We start from the raw sequence: 14,005 nt of genomic DNA on the forward strand, positions 1-14,005 counted from the left end.
AAAGAAAAAAGCGCGAGTAGATGAAAGTTTTGATGAAAGTTGACACAAAAAGTGAGCTATAGCTAATAGTAGTATCATCATGTAACATGTTCAAGCAAGCCCAAACATAAAAGCGGTGCGAAAAAGAGGAAGGAAAGAAAGGAGCAGGATGAGTGTAAAGCTAAAGTTACAAAAATTAGACACGTTTTTGTTTGTTTTTTACAACCCAGGCTAAAGCTAGCAGCGTCGGTACCTCTACAAATGAAGCACCAGCCCCACCAGAAGCTATACCCTACTACCCTGGCTTTTATTACTCTAATGTCCCCTGGCCCCTGGAAGTTCTTCCCCGCAGAACAGTCGGAGTCGGGCAGTCGGCCAACGAGTCCGACCAAACCGCCCGTCGCTTCTTCTCCAGGCGGCGAGAAGGAGACTTCCCTCTCCAGAAGGTCCTCGCCACGCCACGGAGGTCAGAGTCGGCGGACTCGGTGACTGTCACTGTCGCGTGGCCATTGTTTGCACTGCATTTGCATTAATGTTACATCTCACCATACCTGGCTGTCACTGTCGCTAGTGCAAAGCGCTCATTCTCCAAGTTCCAGTTGATAAAGACCTTTTTAAGGAGCAGCATGTGCATGGGACAAGAAGACTCGTGGACTGGCTAAGAGGACCTTCTAATGAGTGAGTAACAGCCACATCCATTCATTAATGCTGTGTTTTTGTAAGGCTGCGGCTGATTTTTCCTGATGGTTATGCTTATAGACATTCTGTGGAAGTGGAATATATATTTGTGTAGCTTTAAAAAGTGTCGGCTGTATTTGAATGTTTGATAGTTTGGAGACATCATCAGGCTGTGGTAGTTTGAGCCCAGGTCAGGGCAGGCTGTACTACAACAGCAGTGGCACATGTGATGTTATGTATAATTTCATATATTCCACAATACACAGCCATATAACTAGTAGCCTCGGTCCCAGGCTCACTTAACTGCGAAAAAGAAGAGCCTGGTCACAACCTAGGACAAATAAGCTATCTAAGGCAGGACTTCCGCCGTGTAACCCCCCCCGGAAGTTAACGTTTTTTGACCAATCGCCGCGTTGTGTTCCCGAAAATGTATTCCCGCTGAAATGATCATTGGGTGGGGACTAGTAAACACAGCCGCACCGCGTGACGTAGTTATCTTACACGCAACACTTCCGCCACTTCCGCTGATAGTCTTTTCAGGGTAGGTCTTGCCCAGGGTGTATAACTAGCCACAAAACGGCCTGGCCAATCAGCAGCAGCTATCCCGCCTCTAGCTGCTGCTGATTGGCCAGGCCGTTTTGTGGCCGGACATCAAGTCTGCCTGAGAGTTCCCAGATGGGAGCAGGAGGGGGGACTCTCTGCTGCCCCATCTGGTGGAGTTAGGTTAGGGCCAATGACAGCTGGATTGAATTTACCAAAACCTCCTCTGATCACCACAAACATCACAGGGAAGCACAAATGTTTCGGGCACACAATTGACAGGTGCACTTTGAATGGTGCTGGGTAATTAATACTAGTCCTACACACTTTCACTTCAAAACTCAAACTTGGACATGTTCAGCTGTGGAATCGTGCTGAATCTCATGAATATTTGAAATATTTTGTAGTTTTTCAGGAATATTTAACTTTCACCTGTCACAGTCACCTGTAATGTTAGCCTATACCATTATGGTGACAATAGCAGTTCTCTCGAATGGCCAAGTGTGTGTGTCTGTCACTGGGGCCCATCACCAGGTCCGTACGCCACAATGTTTTCTATGTTTAGTTTGTTTACCTATTTTCTATAAATAATATTGTGGCTGCTGTTATTGTGGATGCTGTTCACTAGGTGTCTATAGTTGTCTCTTTACTGCTTCATAATTCCATGGAATTATGACACAATACACAGCCATACACAATTCCATGGAATTATGACAGCGTTTGGCGTGTTTCTTATCCGAATCTTTCCCTTTTGGCATGGAAGAACTTTTAAAGGGTAGATTTGTGATTTGTGTATGGCTTGTAACAACACACTTGGTTAACGCCTGACTGGTCGCTTGAACTTGACACTTTCCATAGACCAGTGGTTCCCAAACTTTTTAGCCCGTGACTCAAAAGAGAAATTAGTCTTTGCCCGGGACTCAAACTAGTGAAACTAGATCTAGGCCTACAAGATCTACAAACTATCTACAGTTTGTAGATCGTCTATTTTCACTACTTCTTAACATTTGTTTTCTAATTTCTTAATTGAATTTGAATTCATGAAAAACCTAGCTTTTTCGGGAATGTTTTTTGAAAATGTTTTGAAATAATAATTTGAAACAAAATGTGGGAAACACAAAATAAGGGGACCCATAACAATTATGTCCGCGATCCACAAATAGGTCCCGACCCAGTGTTTGGGAACCAGTGCTATAGACGTTCTGGCCCTGCCACTGGTACAGTATATGGTGTGTTACTGTACATACTGTAGCACATGTATAATGGACCCTGCTCTGAGGGAATAATCCTGGCGCTCTAAACATTTACACAATGGTCATGCTTCAAACTTCAGTCTATACAAATATATACACAGAAGGCACTTTCACTCAGGATATGAACAATAACATAGATTATGAACAAAGGTGACATTTATTTAGCAGATCTAAGCACTTTGACGTGTTTCAGTTTGACTTGCAATATAAATCTGCTTACATGTTAGAACTGATAGAAATCTACAGAATACCACATCCTACAGTGAATAAGGCCAGCCTTAGTGCAGGTGAACTGTAAACTACTCTAGTGTCGTATACATAGTACAGTCAGTACACTTTGAAAATCTTTTTCCTTTTAAACATTTGATATTATGATTAAATGACTGATGTACAATGGGTAACATGTTACTTAGGTTTGATCACGTGGTAAATTAAATTACATGACATCTACAGTACTTCAACATGGCCAGCATGTAGACTTTGTATTTAAATTACCATGGTATATATATTCTACATCACATACGACATGAAGACATGACAGTGACGGCAGCGTTCTGTCTTGTGATTGAAACCTTCAACCACCCCTCCTACAGTATGCTACTTCTAAAGGCTCATTCATAGTCTGGATTTCCGGTGGTGAGGTGACCACCGCTCCGGTGGTGAGGTGACCACCGGAGCTGAAATAATGTTGAGCGGTGGTGAGTAAAAACAGAGAGAAGGGCTGGGGCGGTGGCGGTGGTTTGCTCTTCACCGCGGCTCCTGACGTCATGTTGTAGTTCGGTGGTCACCTCACCACCGAAAATCCAGACTATGAATGAGCCTTAACTTTCTAATGTTCTCTCTCTCTGAAAGTGCGTCCACACAGGAGGAGAAGATATATGTTGCTCAAGTTGAGATATTGAGTGAAGACGGGGAAGAGGTGCGAATTGCACGCATTAAGTAATATAATCGCCAGGTTTGCCTCAGGTCAATTCGTGTCTGTCTGTGCGTTTACTTTGTAAGTTTGTACGTAACCGCGCCGCACACAAATATCTTCGCTATATGTGTGAACGCACACACACACACACACACACATACACACACACTCTTTCTCAGCACATTTAACCGCCCTCCACAACCATGTCATCAGAAGGCATCATTAATTATTGTGTAGTGCACACACACACAGTGGATCCATGTTAACCTTAGTTGACCTCTGGAGATTCTCTATTAAATTCAACAAAGGTGAAATCAACCACCCGCCCTACAGTTACTGCCTACTGCTTCATATCATTAGTTAGGGCTTGTGGACGTGCCCCTGGCAGCCTCTCTTGTCTGGATGTCGGCTCTGTTGTGTGTGTGGCATCCGAGAAACCTGGAGAAGAAAGGGTAAAGGGATTGTATGAGCCTCGCGCCGAAGGAAAACCTTATCTCTGGCTCTTTGTCTCTGTGTGATTGCTAGAAGGATGAATGCAGATGGCAAAGAAAGGAGAATCGGAGCAATCATAGGGCTAAGAGGATTTAGCCACTGCCAAATCAATCAAACATTTTGAGATTAAGCCGCTCATTCCCTGCTAACAACAGATAATATCACGCTTATTCACTCAGATCAGTCATGAGCGCATAAAGGCAGCCAAAAATAGGACGCCAGAAGCGTCTCAGTATCTGAAGCTTAATGATATATTTTGAAATCAGCAAAAGCCTGAGGCATGGATTAACCATGGATATAACTGATCTAATTATAACTTAAACTAACCTTTAGCATTACAGTACTTCACACATTGTGTACTTTTGTTTCGTCTTGCTGCAGTAAACACGTATTATTAGTTTTGGCTGTGATTAACTAATAACCACTGTACTTGATGTTGACTCCCAGGGGTTTATCCTTTTTGAGGGGCGCTATCCCCTCCAACGTCATGGGGCAGCCAATTCTATGAGCTTTTAATGTTTACATTTTTGCACCCAAAAAACGGACCCCAGCCGAGCCAAGTCTATGGACTTGTAATGTTTGCTTTAAGCAGTGACGTCATGTGGCAGCCACAGTGGGTGCCCCTCACTTCACACCACTCATTTCCCCCCTCTTTTTCAAACGGTCGCCTACTTTGTCAGAATGTTTGCCCATTATGACTTGCCCAGATTAGGAACACAAGAAGTTGTGGTTAAATGTACAGGTTCCTGGCTAGATCCCTGGCTAGATCCCTGGCTCCTCCCCTGGGCAGATTGGTAATGTACAGGTTCCTGGCTAGATCCCTGGCTCCTCCCCTGGGCAGATTGTGGTTAAATGTACAGGTTCCTGGCTAGATCCCTGGCTCCTCCCCTGGGCAGATTGGTAATGTACAGGTTCCTGGCTAGATCCCTGGCTCCTCCCTGGGCAGATTTGTAATGTACAGGTTCCTGGCTAGATCCCTGGCTCCTCCCCTGGGCAGATTGGTAATGTACAGGTTCCTGGCTAGATCCCTGGCTCCTCCCCTGGGCAGATTGGTAATGTACAGGTTCCTGGCTAGATCCCTGGCTCCTCTCCTGGGCAGATTGGTAATGTACAGGTTCCTGGCTAGATCCCTGGCTCCTCCCCTGGGCAGATTGGTAATGTACAGGTTCCTGGCTAGATCCCTGGCTCCTCCCCTGGGCAGATTTGTAATGTACAGGTTCCTGGCTAGATCCCTGGCTCCTCTCCTGGGCAGATTGGTAATGTACAGGTTCCTGGCTAGATCCCTGGCTCCTCCCCTGGGCAGATTGGTAATGTACAGGTTCCTGGCTAGATCCCTGGCTCCTCCCCTGGGCAGATTTGTAATGTACAGGTCCCTGGCTAGATCCCTGGCTCCTCCCCTGGGCAGATTGAATGTACAGGTTCCTGGCTAGATCCCTGGCTCCTCCCCTGGGCAGATTGGTAATGTACAGGTTCCTGGCTAGATCCCTGGCTCCTCCCCTGGGCAGATTGGTAATGTACAGGTTCCTGGCTAGATCCCTGGCTCCTCCCCTGGGCAGATTGAATGTACAGGTTCCTGGCTAGATCCCTGGCTCCTCCCCTGGGCAGATTGGTTAAATGTACAGGTTCCTGGCTAGATCCCTGGCTCCTCCCCTGGGCAGGTACAGGTTCCTGGCTAGATCCCTGGCTCCTCCCTGGGCAGATTGGTTAAATGTACAGGTTCCTGGCTAGATCCCTGGCTCCTCCCCTGGGCAGGTACAGGTTCCTGGCTAGATCCCTGGCTCCTCCCCTGGGCAGGTACAGGTTCCTGGCTAGATCCCTGGCTCCTCCCCTGGGCAGATTGGTGCCATGTATGTTTTCCTCCACCATGAATGTTGTAAAGTGCTTTGGATTCAAGATGCTATATAAATTAGGGATGTCGCTAACGGATAATTTCCCATCCGGTTAGCCGACGGGACTAACCGGGTCATTAACGGATATTGGTTGATTTTATTTTTTATTTTTTTTAACCCAAAATTAAATATGCATGTACACAGAATTAACGTGGTAGGCGAATGGTACACATTTATTCATGCTCAGAACAACAGCAGTGCAGCATTTAGCATAACAAATATTTGTTAGGCTTCAAACAAACATTGTTAAACAAATTAAACATGCGTCGTCTTAATCGGCGCTCCAACAAGTGCCTGTCTGTCTGTCTCGTTTACAGCTGAAACAAGTGTAATGCTTAATTGGGTCGTCCACTCACAGTTAACAGCCTTTGTATTGAGTTTGTGCTTGAAATGTACTGAAATTCTGCAAACTGTAATACATTTTTCAATCAATCAATCAAGCTGACCGCTCATTCGTTTGTCCACTCTCAAAAAAAATACGTCTTTTAAAACAAAATAAAATGTCCAGATTATTACCTACCACTGGCCACTTAGGCTAACCGTTTTTATTAAGGAAGATCAACATGTCGACATGTTCTGGAGTCAGTCGAGTGCGCAGTCTGTTCACCGTTAGCCCGGCTGCCGAGAAAACTCTCTCGGAGGGAACAGAAGTGCCTGGTACACAGAGGTATCGCCTGGCTAAAGTAGCCAGTCTGGGGAAACGGTGGCAGTTTACTTTCCACCAGTCCAATGGATCCATTTCCAATGGAGCAGAATTCTCTTTCAAGTAGCTCTCCACTTCACTCCTTGAACCAGTGTCCGAGGGCATAACGTAATGCCCAAGGAGCAGTCGCATTGCGCTGCTGTTTGCGTTTTCATCAGGGCCGCCGCCTGGCTCATCTTGACTATCTTCCTCTCGCACAGTGACGACAGCAGCAGCAGCGGCCTCGGCCCCACGGCGTGTAGTTTCAGCTGTCAAATCCTCTACCATTTCATGCAACTTTTCTGTAACGTTAGCTTTTTCTACTGGCGAAAGAAACGGCAGGCTCTTGTGTCTGGGGTCCAACGCAGATCCAATCATGGCCACTTTGGTGATTAACTCGGCTGTGTTAATCTGCATATAATGGATAAACAATTTAAACAAATATTAGTTAAAATAATTATAATGAAAACAAAGCCTATGTTGTTTTTTTTGTAACAAATAAATACTAATGTAATGTTAATATATACCTTCATGCGTTTTGCCAGTGATGTGCGGACCTTTTCTTTAAACTCCAACACTTTCACACTTTCTTCGCCATCCTCCTCTGGCATGAGGTGTTTCTGGATGAGACTGAACGTAATTGGGTAGGTGTTTGAGACGGAGACATTCTGCTCTGAAGACATGACTGTGGTGGCAATTTTAAGTTTGCATAACACTGGTTTCATCTCCTCCATTATTTTCCAGTGGTCGTTGGACAGATCAAGCACTCTCGCGTCCGCCAGTTTAGTGACTCTCCGGTCTGACAGCACGGCTGTGACTGCCCATCTCAGCTCTACGAGTCGCTCGAACATGTCGTATACTGAATTCCAGCGGGTTTTGCAGGACTGGATCAACTTTTTGTGACTGTGATTGTCCGGGTTGCTCATTCCCATTCCCTCCTGCTTCTTTTTCAGCGCTTCTGATGCAGGGCCGCTTTTATTAAAATGCTGAACCAAGCGACCAGCAGCACCAATTACTCTGACCACATGTAAGGCAAAGCCATCGTGAATAGCCAACTGTAACGTGTGCGCGTAACAGGGCACCGAATCCCACTCCACATAAGCCTTGGACATAGCCTTGACGATGTTGGCTGCGTTGTCGTGGACACAAGCCGTGACAAGCCCTGTCAGCCCCCAGTCAGCAACAGCAGTCTTCATAGTTTCTGCCAAATATTCGGAGGTGTGTCGTTCTGATAGGCTTTGTGTCAACAACACATCAGCGTGAAGTTTCCATTCTTGGTCAATGTGATGGCACGTTATGGTGATGTAACTTTCGGTGGTCAAAGCTGTCCAGCAGTCTGTTGTGAGAGCAACATGCTCGGCTGTGGACAAGCTCTTTCTCAGCTCAAGTGACATATCTTTATAACGCTGTTCAATTCGTTTGGTGATTGTTGATCTCGCTGGTATGTGGTATTCTGGTTCGGTAAACTTCATTAATTGACGGAAGCCTCTGTCCTCAACCATGCTGATGGGCTGCATGTCCAGCTCAATCATTTTGCAGACTCTTTGTGTGAGCTCCTCCGCCCGACGACCATCACATCTTCTTGGGACTTGTACAAAGGACGCGAGTGTGTTTTGTTGCATCATGGCCGTGCCCGAATTTTCGTTGACATTTACGAACGGGTGTTTGGCTACGATATGGTTTCGCATGCTGCTCGTGCCACTGGTGTACGCAAGCTCTGCTTCACACAAATTACAAACAACTTTGTCGTCACCTTTCTTTTTGAAATGCTCCCAGACCACACTACGTTTAATTCGTTTCGCCATTTTCTCTCCTAGCACACCTGTCTGTCGCTCATTTAATAACTTTTTTTCTAAAGCTCCCCTTCCGGGCCGGTGCGGAAGTCATTTCTCTCATTCTAGTGTGCTAGGTGTGCTCTCTTGGACATAGACTACACTCTTGCGCCGCCCTGGGTCGGTTTAACGTAACGACATCTCCCCATGACCAAAAAAAATACCATCAGGAAAATGCGGAAATTAACCGTGAAGCTGATAAGAATATTCGGATGTTTCTTAACGGTCGGCTAACCGGTTAGCCGGTTAGCCCCCGACATCCCTAATATAAATGCACCATTTACCACGTAGGACGGGCATGTGATAGGACATCGAAAGTGGGAAATCCATCAGCGTTTGAAAAGTTGTGGTTGTGCGTTTTCTTTATTATACGCTTCATTATGAAAGCTGATGTGAAAATATGACCCTGGGAGGCGGTCCACACAAACCTATGATATCTATGATTCACAGATAAATAATACTGTATCCTACCATTGGCGCCACTTTCCTTCCATTTCAACTTGTTGTCTTCAGTGTGGCGTGTCCACGCGGAGCGGAAACTGACCAGTTCAGCTGTGATGTGAGCCAGACTCCACTGTAGGCCTCTGGAGCTCTCCTTCCAAAGATTACTGCATTGGGGAAAAATTCAGAGAGAGATTTGTCAGATATTTACTTAGAAAACGACATTATGATCTTGGTTACTGGTGTTAATTTAATTATCTTTTGGAATTCATTGTCCAAACTAGCTTTAATGCTGTTAAGGTCTAATTTCACAATACCAGTCATAGTTATTATTATACTATTTTCTGCATTATTTTCCACATTGGTGAATAAGGAAATTGATGACTCAACATAATTCAATAATGAATATAACAAAATGCATTCTAACAAGAGTCTAACCACGGCATGGCTCCCATGTCAATAACTACCTCATAACATAGTCTCGCGAGTCGCGTTGCCAGATGATCAGAGATCTCTTATATTCAACATAGTAGCTGCATTGCAGATCAAATGCAAAGACTTCGGAACGGTACTTCATATTGGGGCACTGACAGTAGTTGAGTATTAGATGTCACTACTCACTAGACATATCTGGAAATATTGATGTCCAATTCACCCTTTGTCAAGTCCTGCCCGTGGTTGTGCCCATTTTCGCACCCATTGGTTGCTGTTTCGTGGTTGGACAAAAATCCTTTCTCTCCATCCACTACCATTGAAATAATTTTTCAGTTGTATTCTGTGTATTCGATTCTTATTTTAAACTTGGTGTCAGTAAAAAGGAACATCACAGGTGCAGCATGGTGACGGAATGCACACGCAGATCCGACACCAAAGGTGTGGACATGCGCTGCTCCCGTGCTTGCAGTTAAGGTTAGGTTAGGGTTTGAGGTAGGTCGTCGTTCTAATGACAGTTATGGTTAGGTTAGGGTTTGAGGTAGGTCGTCGTTCTAATGACAGTTATGGTTAGGTTAGGGTTTGAGGTAGGTCGTCGTTCTAATGACAGTTATGGTTAGGTTAGGGTTTGAGGTAGGTCGTCGTTCTAATGACAGTTATGGTTAGGTTAGGGTTTGAGGTAGGTCGTCGTTCTAATGACAGTTATGGTTAGGTTAGGGTTTGAGGTAGGTCGTCGTTCTAATGACAGTTATGGTTAGGTTAGGGTTTGAGGTAGGTCGTCGTTCTAATGACCGTCGGACCAATAGTGTGTCGGAACTAAAGCCTGTACCCCTCGGCGACTGGGCATATCATGTTTGTTTTCAACAAATTATGTTTTAGCAAATTCAATATAAACAAGGTGGAACCAGGGTGGAACAAGAACCTGCTCAGTCAGGGACCAATCAGAATGCTGACAAATGGTGAATTTTCTGGCAACACAAAACTATATGAACTATATAAGGCTGTGAAACACTTTGGGCAAGGTTTGCCATCCACAATTCCATTATAAAATAAAAGTGTAACAAGAAAATAAATTCGGGAGAGCACAGCTGTGGTATACAGTATACAATGATGCAACACTCCAAAGATGTTATAAACCTTTTTAAGATTTCCTGATGGGCTTTCTTGTTACCATGGTCACATAGATTGCTAATCAGTAAAGTAAACTTGTAAACGTTTTCCTGCAGGCTTCTGCAAAGCTTTCCTCATACAGAGCCTTTGAAATCTTAGACACTCTTTATAAATCACTGCAGTGATTGAGGCTTGGTGGTAACCTGTGTCTGTTGCAGGGGTCAGGTGGACCCGGGTTCTCTTCTACCAGGGGTATAACTATCTTCTCAGCCATGTCTGTTAACAGACAGAATGTAGGATCCACGATGAAATCAATGAACCCTAAAACAGAAAAATAACGTTATTGCATGAAGATTTGGATTTGTGCAAGTTACAAAAATGACTTTAGACTTTGTCACAGAAAAGGAATTTGAATGAGCATGCAGTGTTTTGTTACATTATATATCAGTGTGACTGGGACTTGTGAGGCGCTGTAAGGGAGACATACCTATCTGTGATTCAGCTATGAGGGTGCTATTGCGGTCGCACAGAGGAGAGTAGGGAAGGCCCAGTTCTGCCTCTCTATCGCCCTCACAAAGACACAAAGGGAGAGAGAAGACACCATAACTACTTAAGGCTTTTGTCGTACGATGAATGGTGATAATATAGCTGATCTAAAACTAAAAGCTCACAAGAGAAAATCTTCAGCTATAAATAACGTTTATTGTGGCAGCGGTGGCCGAACGGATTGCGGAGCGGTCTTGATACCGGAAGGTCGCCAGTTCGAATCAGCGGTCCGACACGTTCAAATTACCACCGCTGAAGTGCCCTTGAACAAGGCATTGAACCACTACGATGAAATGTTCTATGAGCAGGGCCTGGCTGGAAACAAGTTCTTGAGCTTAGCCCAGATACCCTGGGTAAATATAGTAATCATTTAATTTAATTTCATTGGTTTTTAAAGGTTGTTTTGACTCAACCATTCTCCATTTGGACATTGCCGTCCCCTTGATGTACAATACCTGTACGATGGAATTGCACAGGAAAGGAATCAGACGAGAGAATGACAGCATGGCGAGTTATGGGCTGGCAGGACTTCAATCCATTTGGTCGCGGTATTGCATAATCTACTGTAAAATGCATTCAGTATGCATTCATGTATTTTATCAGACTCACTGTACTGTACCTCAAACATCACATCAATTGAGCTATTCAGTTTTGTTTCAATTTCATCAAATGGAGAATATTTAATTGAAGGTTCCATTATTATGACCAGTGGTGGAAAGCATCTAAGTACATTTACTTTAGTACTGTACTTAAGTACAATTTTGAGGTATTTGTACTTTATTCGAGTATTTCCAATTTCCAATACTTTTACTTCTACTGCACTACATCTCAGAGGCAAATATTGTACTTTTACTCCACTCCACTACATTTATTTGAAAACTTTAGTTACTAGTTACTTTGATTATTATTACAAAACATACATTAAACACTTCAGCCCTATATACATTTTGTCCATTTGAAAATAGATCTACAAGCTCACATTGTGAGCTTGTAGATCTGCTATTTTCAAAACAAGTACTGTTACTTTCGGTACTTTAAGTACATTTTGATGCCAATACTTTTGAACTTTGAACTTGAATTCCGTACATTGCTGCGTTGATATTTTTAAAACATGCGAGTACTTTTTACACCACTGAATATGACTCTCCTCTAAAGAAGCACATGATGTCACCATGACTCCAGGCTCACTGTATATGTTTCTTTTCCCTTTTTACCTCCTTTATGATGAATTCCTGTTCTGTCTATAGAAGTGTCTATTTGTACGTCTCTAAATGTTTTGATGATTTGAACATGGTGGACCCTATTGGAAACAAGTGTAATGCTTAATTGGGTCGTCCACTCACAGTTAACAGCCTTTGTATTGAGTTTGTGCTTGAAATGTACTGTAATTCTGTAAACTGTTAATACATTCTTCAATCAATCAATCAATCCCCAACCCACAGACTCAATGAACCACTGTAGCCCCATGTAATTTGTCTTACGAGTTACGACAAAAAAATAGCCGGTCTGCTTTTATAGCTGTTTTTGTAATTGTTTACAGTTATGACGATTTTTGAAGAATGTAACGCCTATAATGACATAATCAAATCGGGTACGTACACCATGCAGGTTGAAAGTGGTTAAAAATCGATTTAATTTCCATATTGAAACTACATGGTGGCTCCAATGTGTATCTTGGACTTTAGTGACCAGCCTGTTGTCTATGACTCGTGTGTGAAGATTGACTCCCCATTGACCTCCATTAGTAAAAAATTATAGTGGATAATGTACTTTGGCCTACTGGCAGTGTTTGTAAGATTAGCTCCACACATGCACACACACACAAATGCACGAACATAGACGAGAAAAGATAACCCGAACACACTCAGTGGTCCTGCCTACCTGTCTGAAGAACTCTTCCATCAGAGATTTGGTCCAGCGAGAGTGCAACGCCCAGGGCTTGGACGGATGACTGATGTCAGCCGTATGCAGCAATAGAGACAGAGCCTTGGGCTTGTCGATTCTATCGAGGAAGAGCATACGTTTGTCAAATCATAATGTACAGTTCACCTCAGTTGCATAGTATAGTATAGTCATAGTATAGTATAGTCACACAGCCACAGTGGCATGCACAGACATTTAGAGGGGCAGGTGCTCAAGTGAAAAAAGGGCACCTTGTGCAGCGCGTGGAACCGGCCGGTTGCCTTAATAGTGTGAGATTTATAGATTTTGGGGCCTAAATAATATATTAGAAGCTTTTTTTTATCAAGAATTGATCAATGTCACCATGGTCCACATACTGTACAGTGTACACTGTATACAAAAAAAGGGCAGGGGGTGCTCTAGCACCCCCTAGTGTCTATCTGTGCACGCCACTGCACAGCCAGCTTTTAGGGACTGTTTGTTATGGTGCATTTTGCTCCTGGACCCTATTGGTTCACCGATCTGAGCACCCGCCCAACGTCGGTGTAGGAATGTGTGTGAATGGGTGAATACATGCAGAAATGACATTTGACACTTTTCACAATTCTCTTCACTTTCCCTGATCTTTCCCTATAAAGTATTTCCCCCCCATTGTGCTTGATTTGCCAGGTGTGAAATGAGGCAAATTATTGGCTCTATGCACACGGAATAACTCTCCCTACTTCCCTGTTACCGAATCCGATGATACTAATTAAGGCTGTACAAATGGACCCTTTGGTTCCATTTGTACACTCTCAGAGTTACACACCTGTACAGGGCCATTTGGAACCCACTCAAGGACACTTTGAGACCCACTGGTGTAGCAGTGTTCCAGTGAGCCAACACGCACAACAGCAGCACCCTGACTCTGTTTGACCAGAATGGAACAGAGCCTTCATCAGTATCAGTGCCGGTAACACCTGTGAAGGAAGTAGGGAAGGGGCCCAACTTCCCAAGTTCTTTCCAAAATGGCGTGTGTGCATAGAGTCCATTCATGGGTCCATTTCACACCTGCCAAATGCCTCCCTTTCTCCGTGACAACTTGACAAGGCTTATTGGACCATCACTGATGTCCCACTGAAGTGCCAATGGCAGGCTTTGAAACTTTGAAATGTCTGCTATGACCACTGTAAAGCGCTTCGGATAAAAGGCGCGATACAAACGTGCCATGGCATGTACCATTTTAATCGGTATTGAACCCATAATATACCCACGGTATCCAATATGCTTTCCATTCAACTTCCACAGATCAGAAATGCACAGATCAGCCTGCT

General features: G+C 44.1%; 1 protein-coding gene across 1 annotated transcript in view; it reads right to left on the reverse strand.

Annotated features, from left to right (window-relative positions):
• Positions 1-3,541: 3,541 nt before the first annotated feature.
• LOC306930107 (dual specificity calcium/calmodulin-dependent 3',5'-cyclic nucleotide phosphodiesterase 1B-like) overlaps positions 3,542-14,005 on the reverse strand; it is a 32,775-nt gene continuing 22,311 nt past the window's right edge. The window contains exons 10-14 of the mRNA XM_079510851.1: positions 12,672-12,792; positions 10,732-10,813; positions 10,448-10,565; positions 8,733-8,869; positions 3,542-3,804 (exon numbers count right to left, since the gene is read on the reverse strand). Coding sequence (XP_079366977.1) covers positions 3,707-3,804; positions 8,733-8,869; positions 10,448-10,565; positions 10,732-10,813; positions 12,672-12,792 — 556 coding nt within the window. The 3' untranslated portion in view covers positions 3,542-3,706. The remainder of the gene's footprint in view (positions 3,805-8,732; positions 8,870-10,447; positions 10,566-10,731; positions 10,814-12,671; positions 12,793-14,005) is intronic.

Source organism: Electrona antarctica (assembly GCF_951216825.1).
Source record: "Electrona antarctica genome assembly, chromosome: 9".
NCBI classification, from domain to species: domain Eukaryota; kingdom Metazoa; phylum Chordata; class Actinopteri; order Myctophiformes; family Myctophidae; genus Electrona; species Electrona antarctica.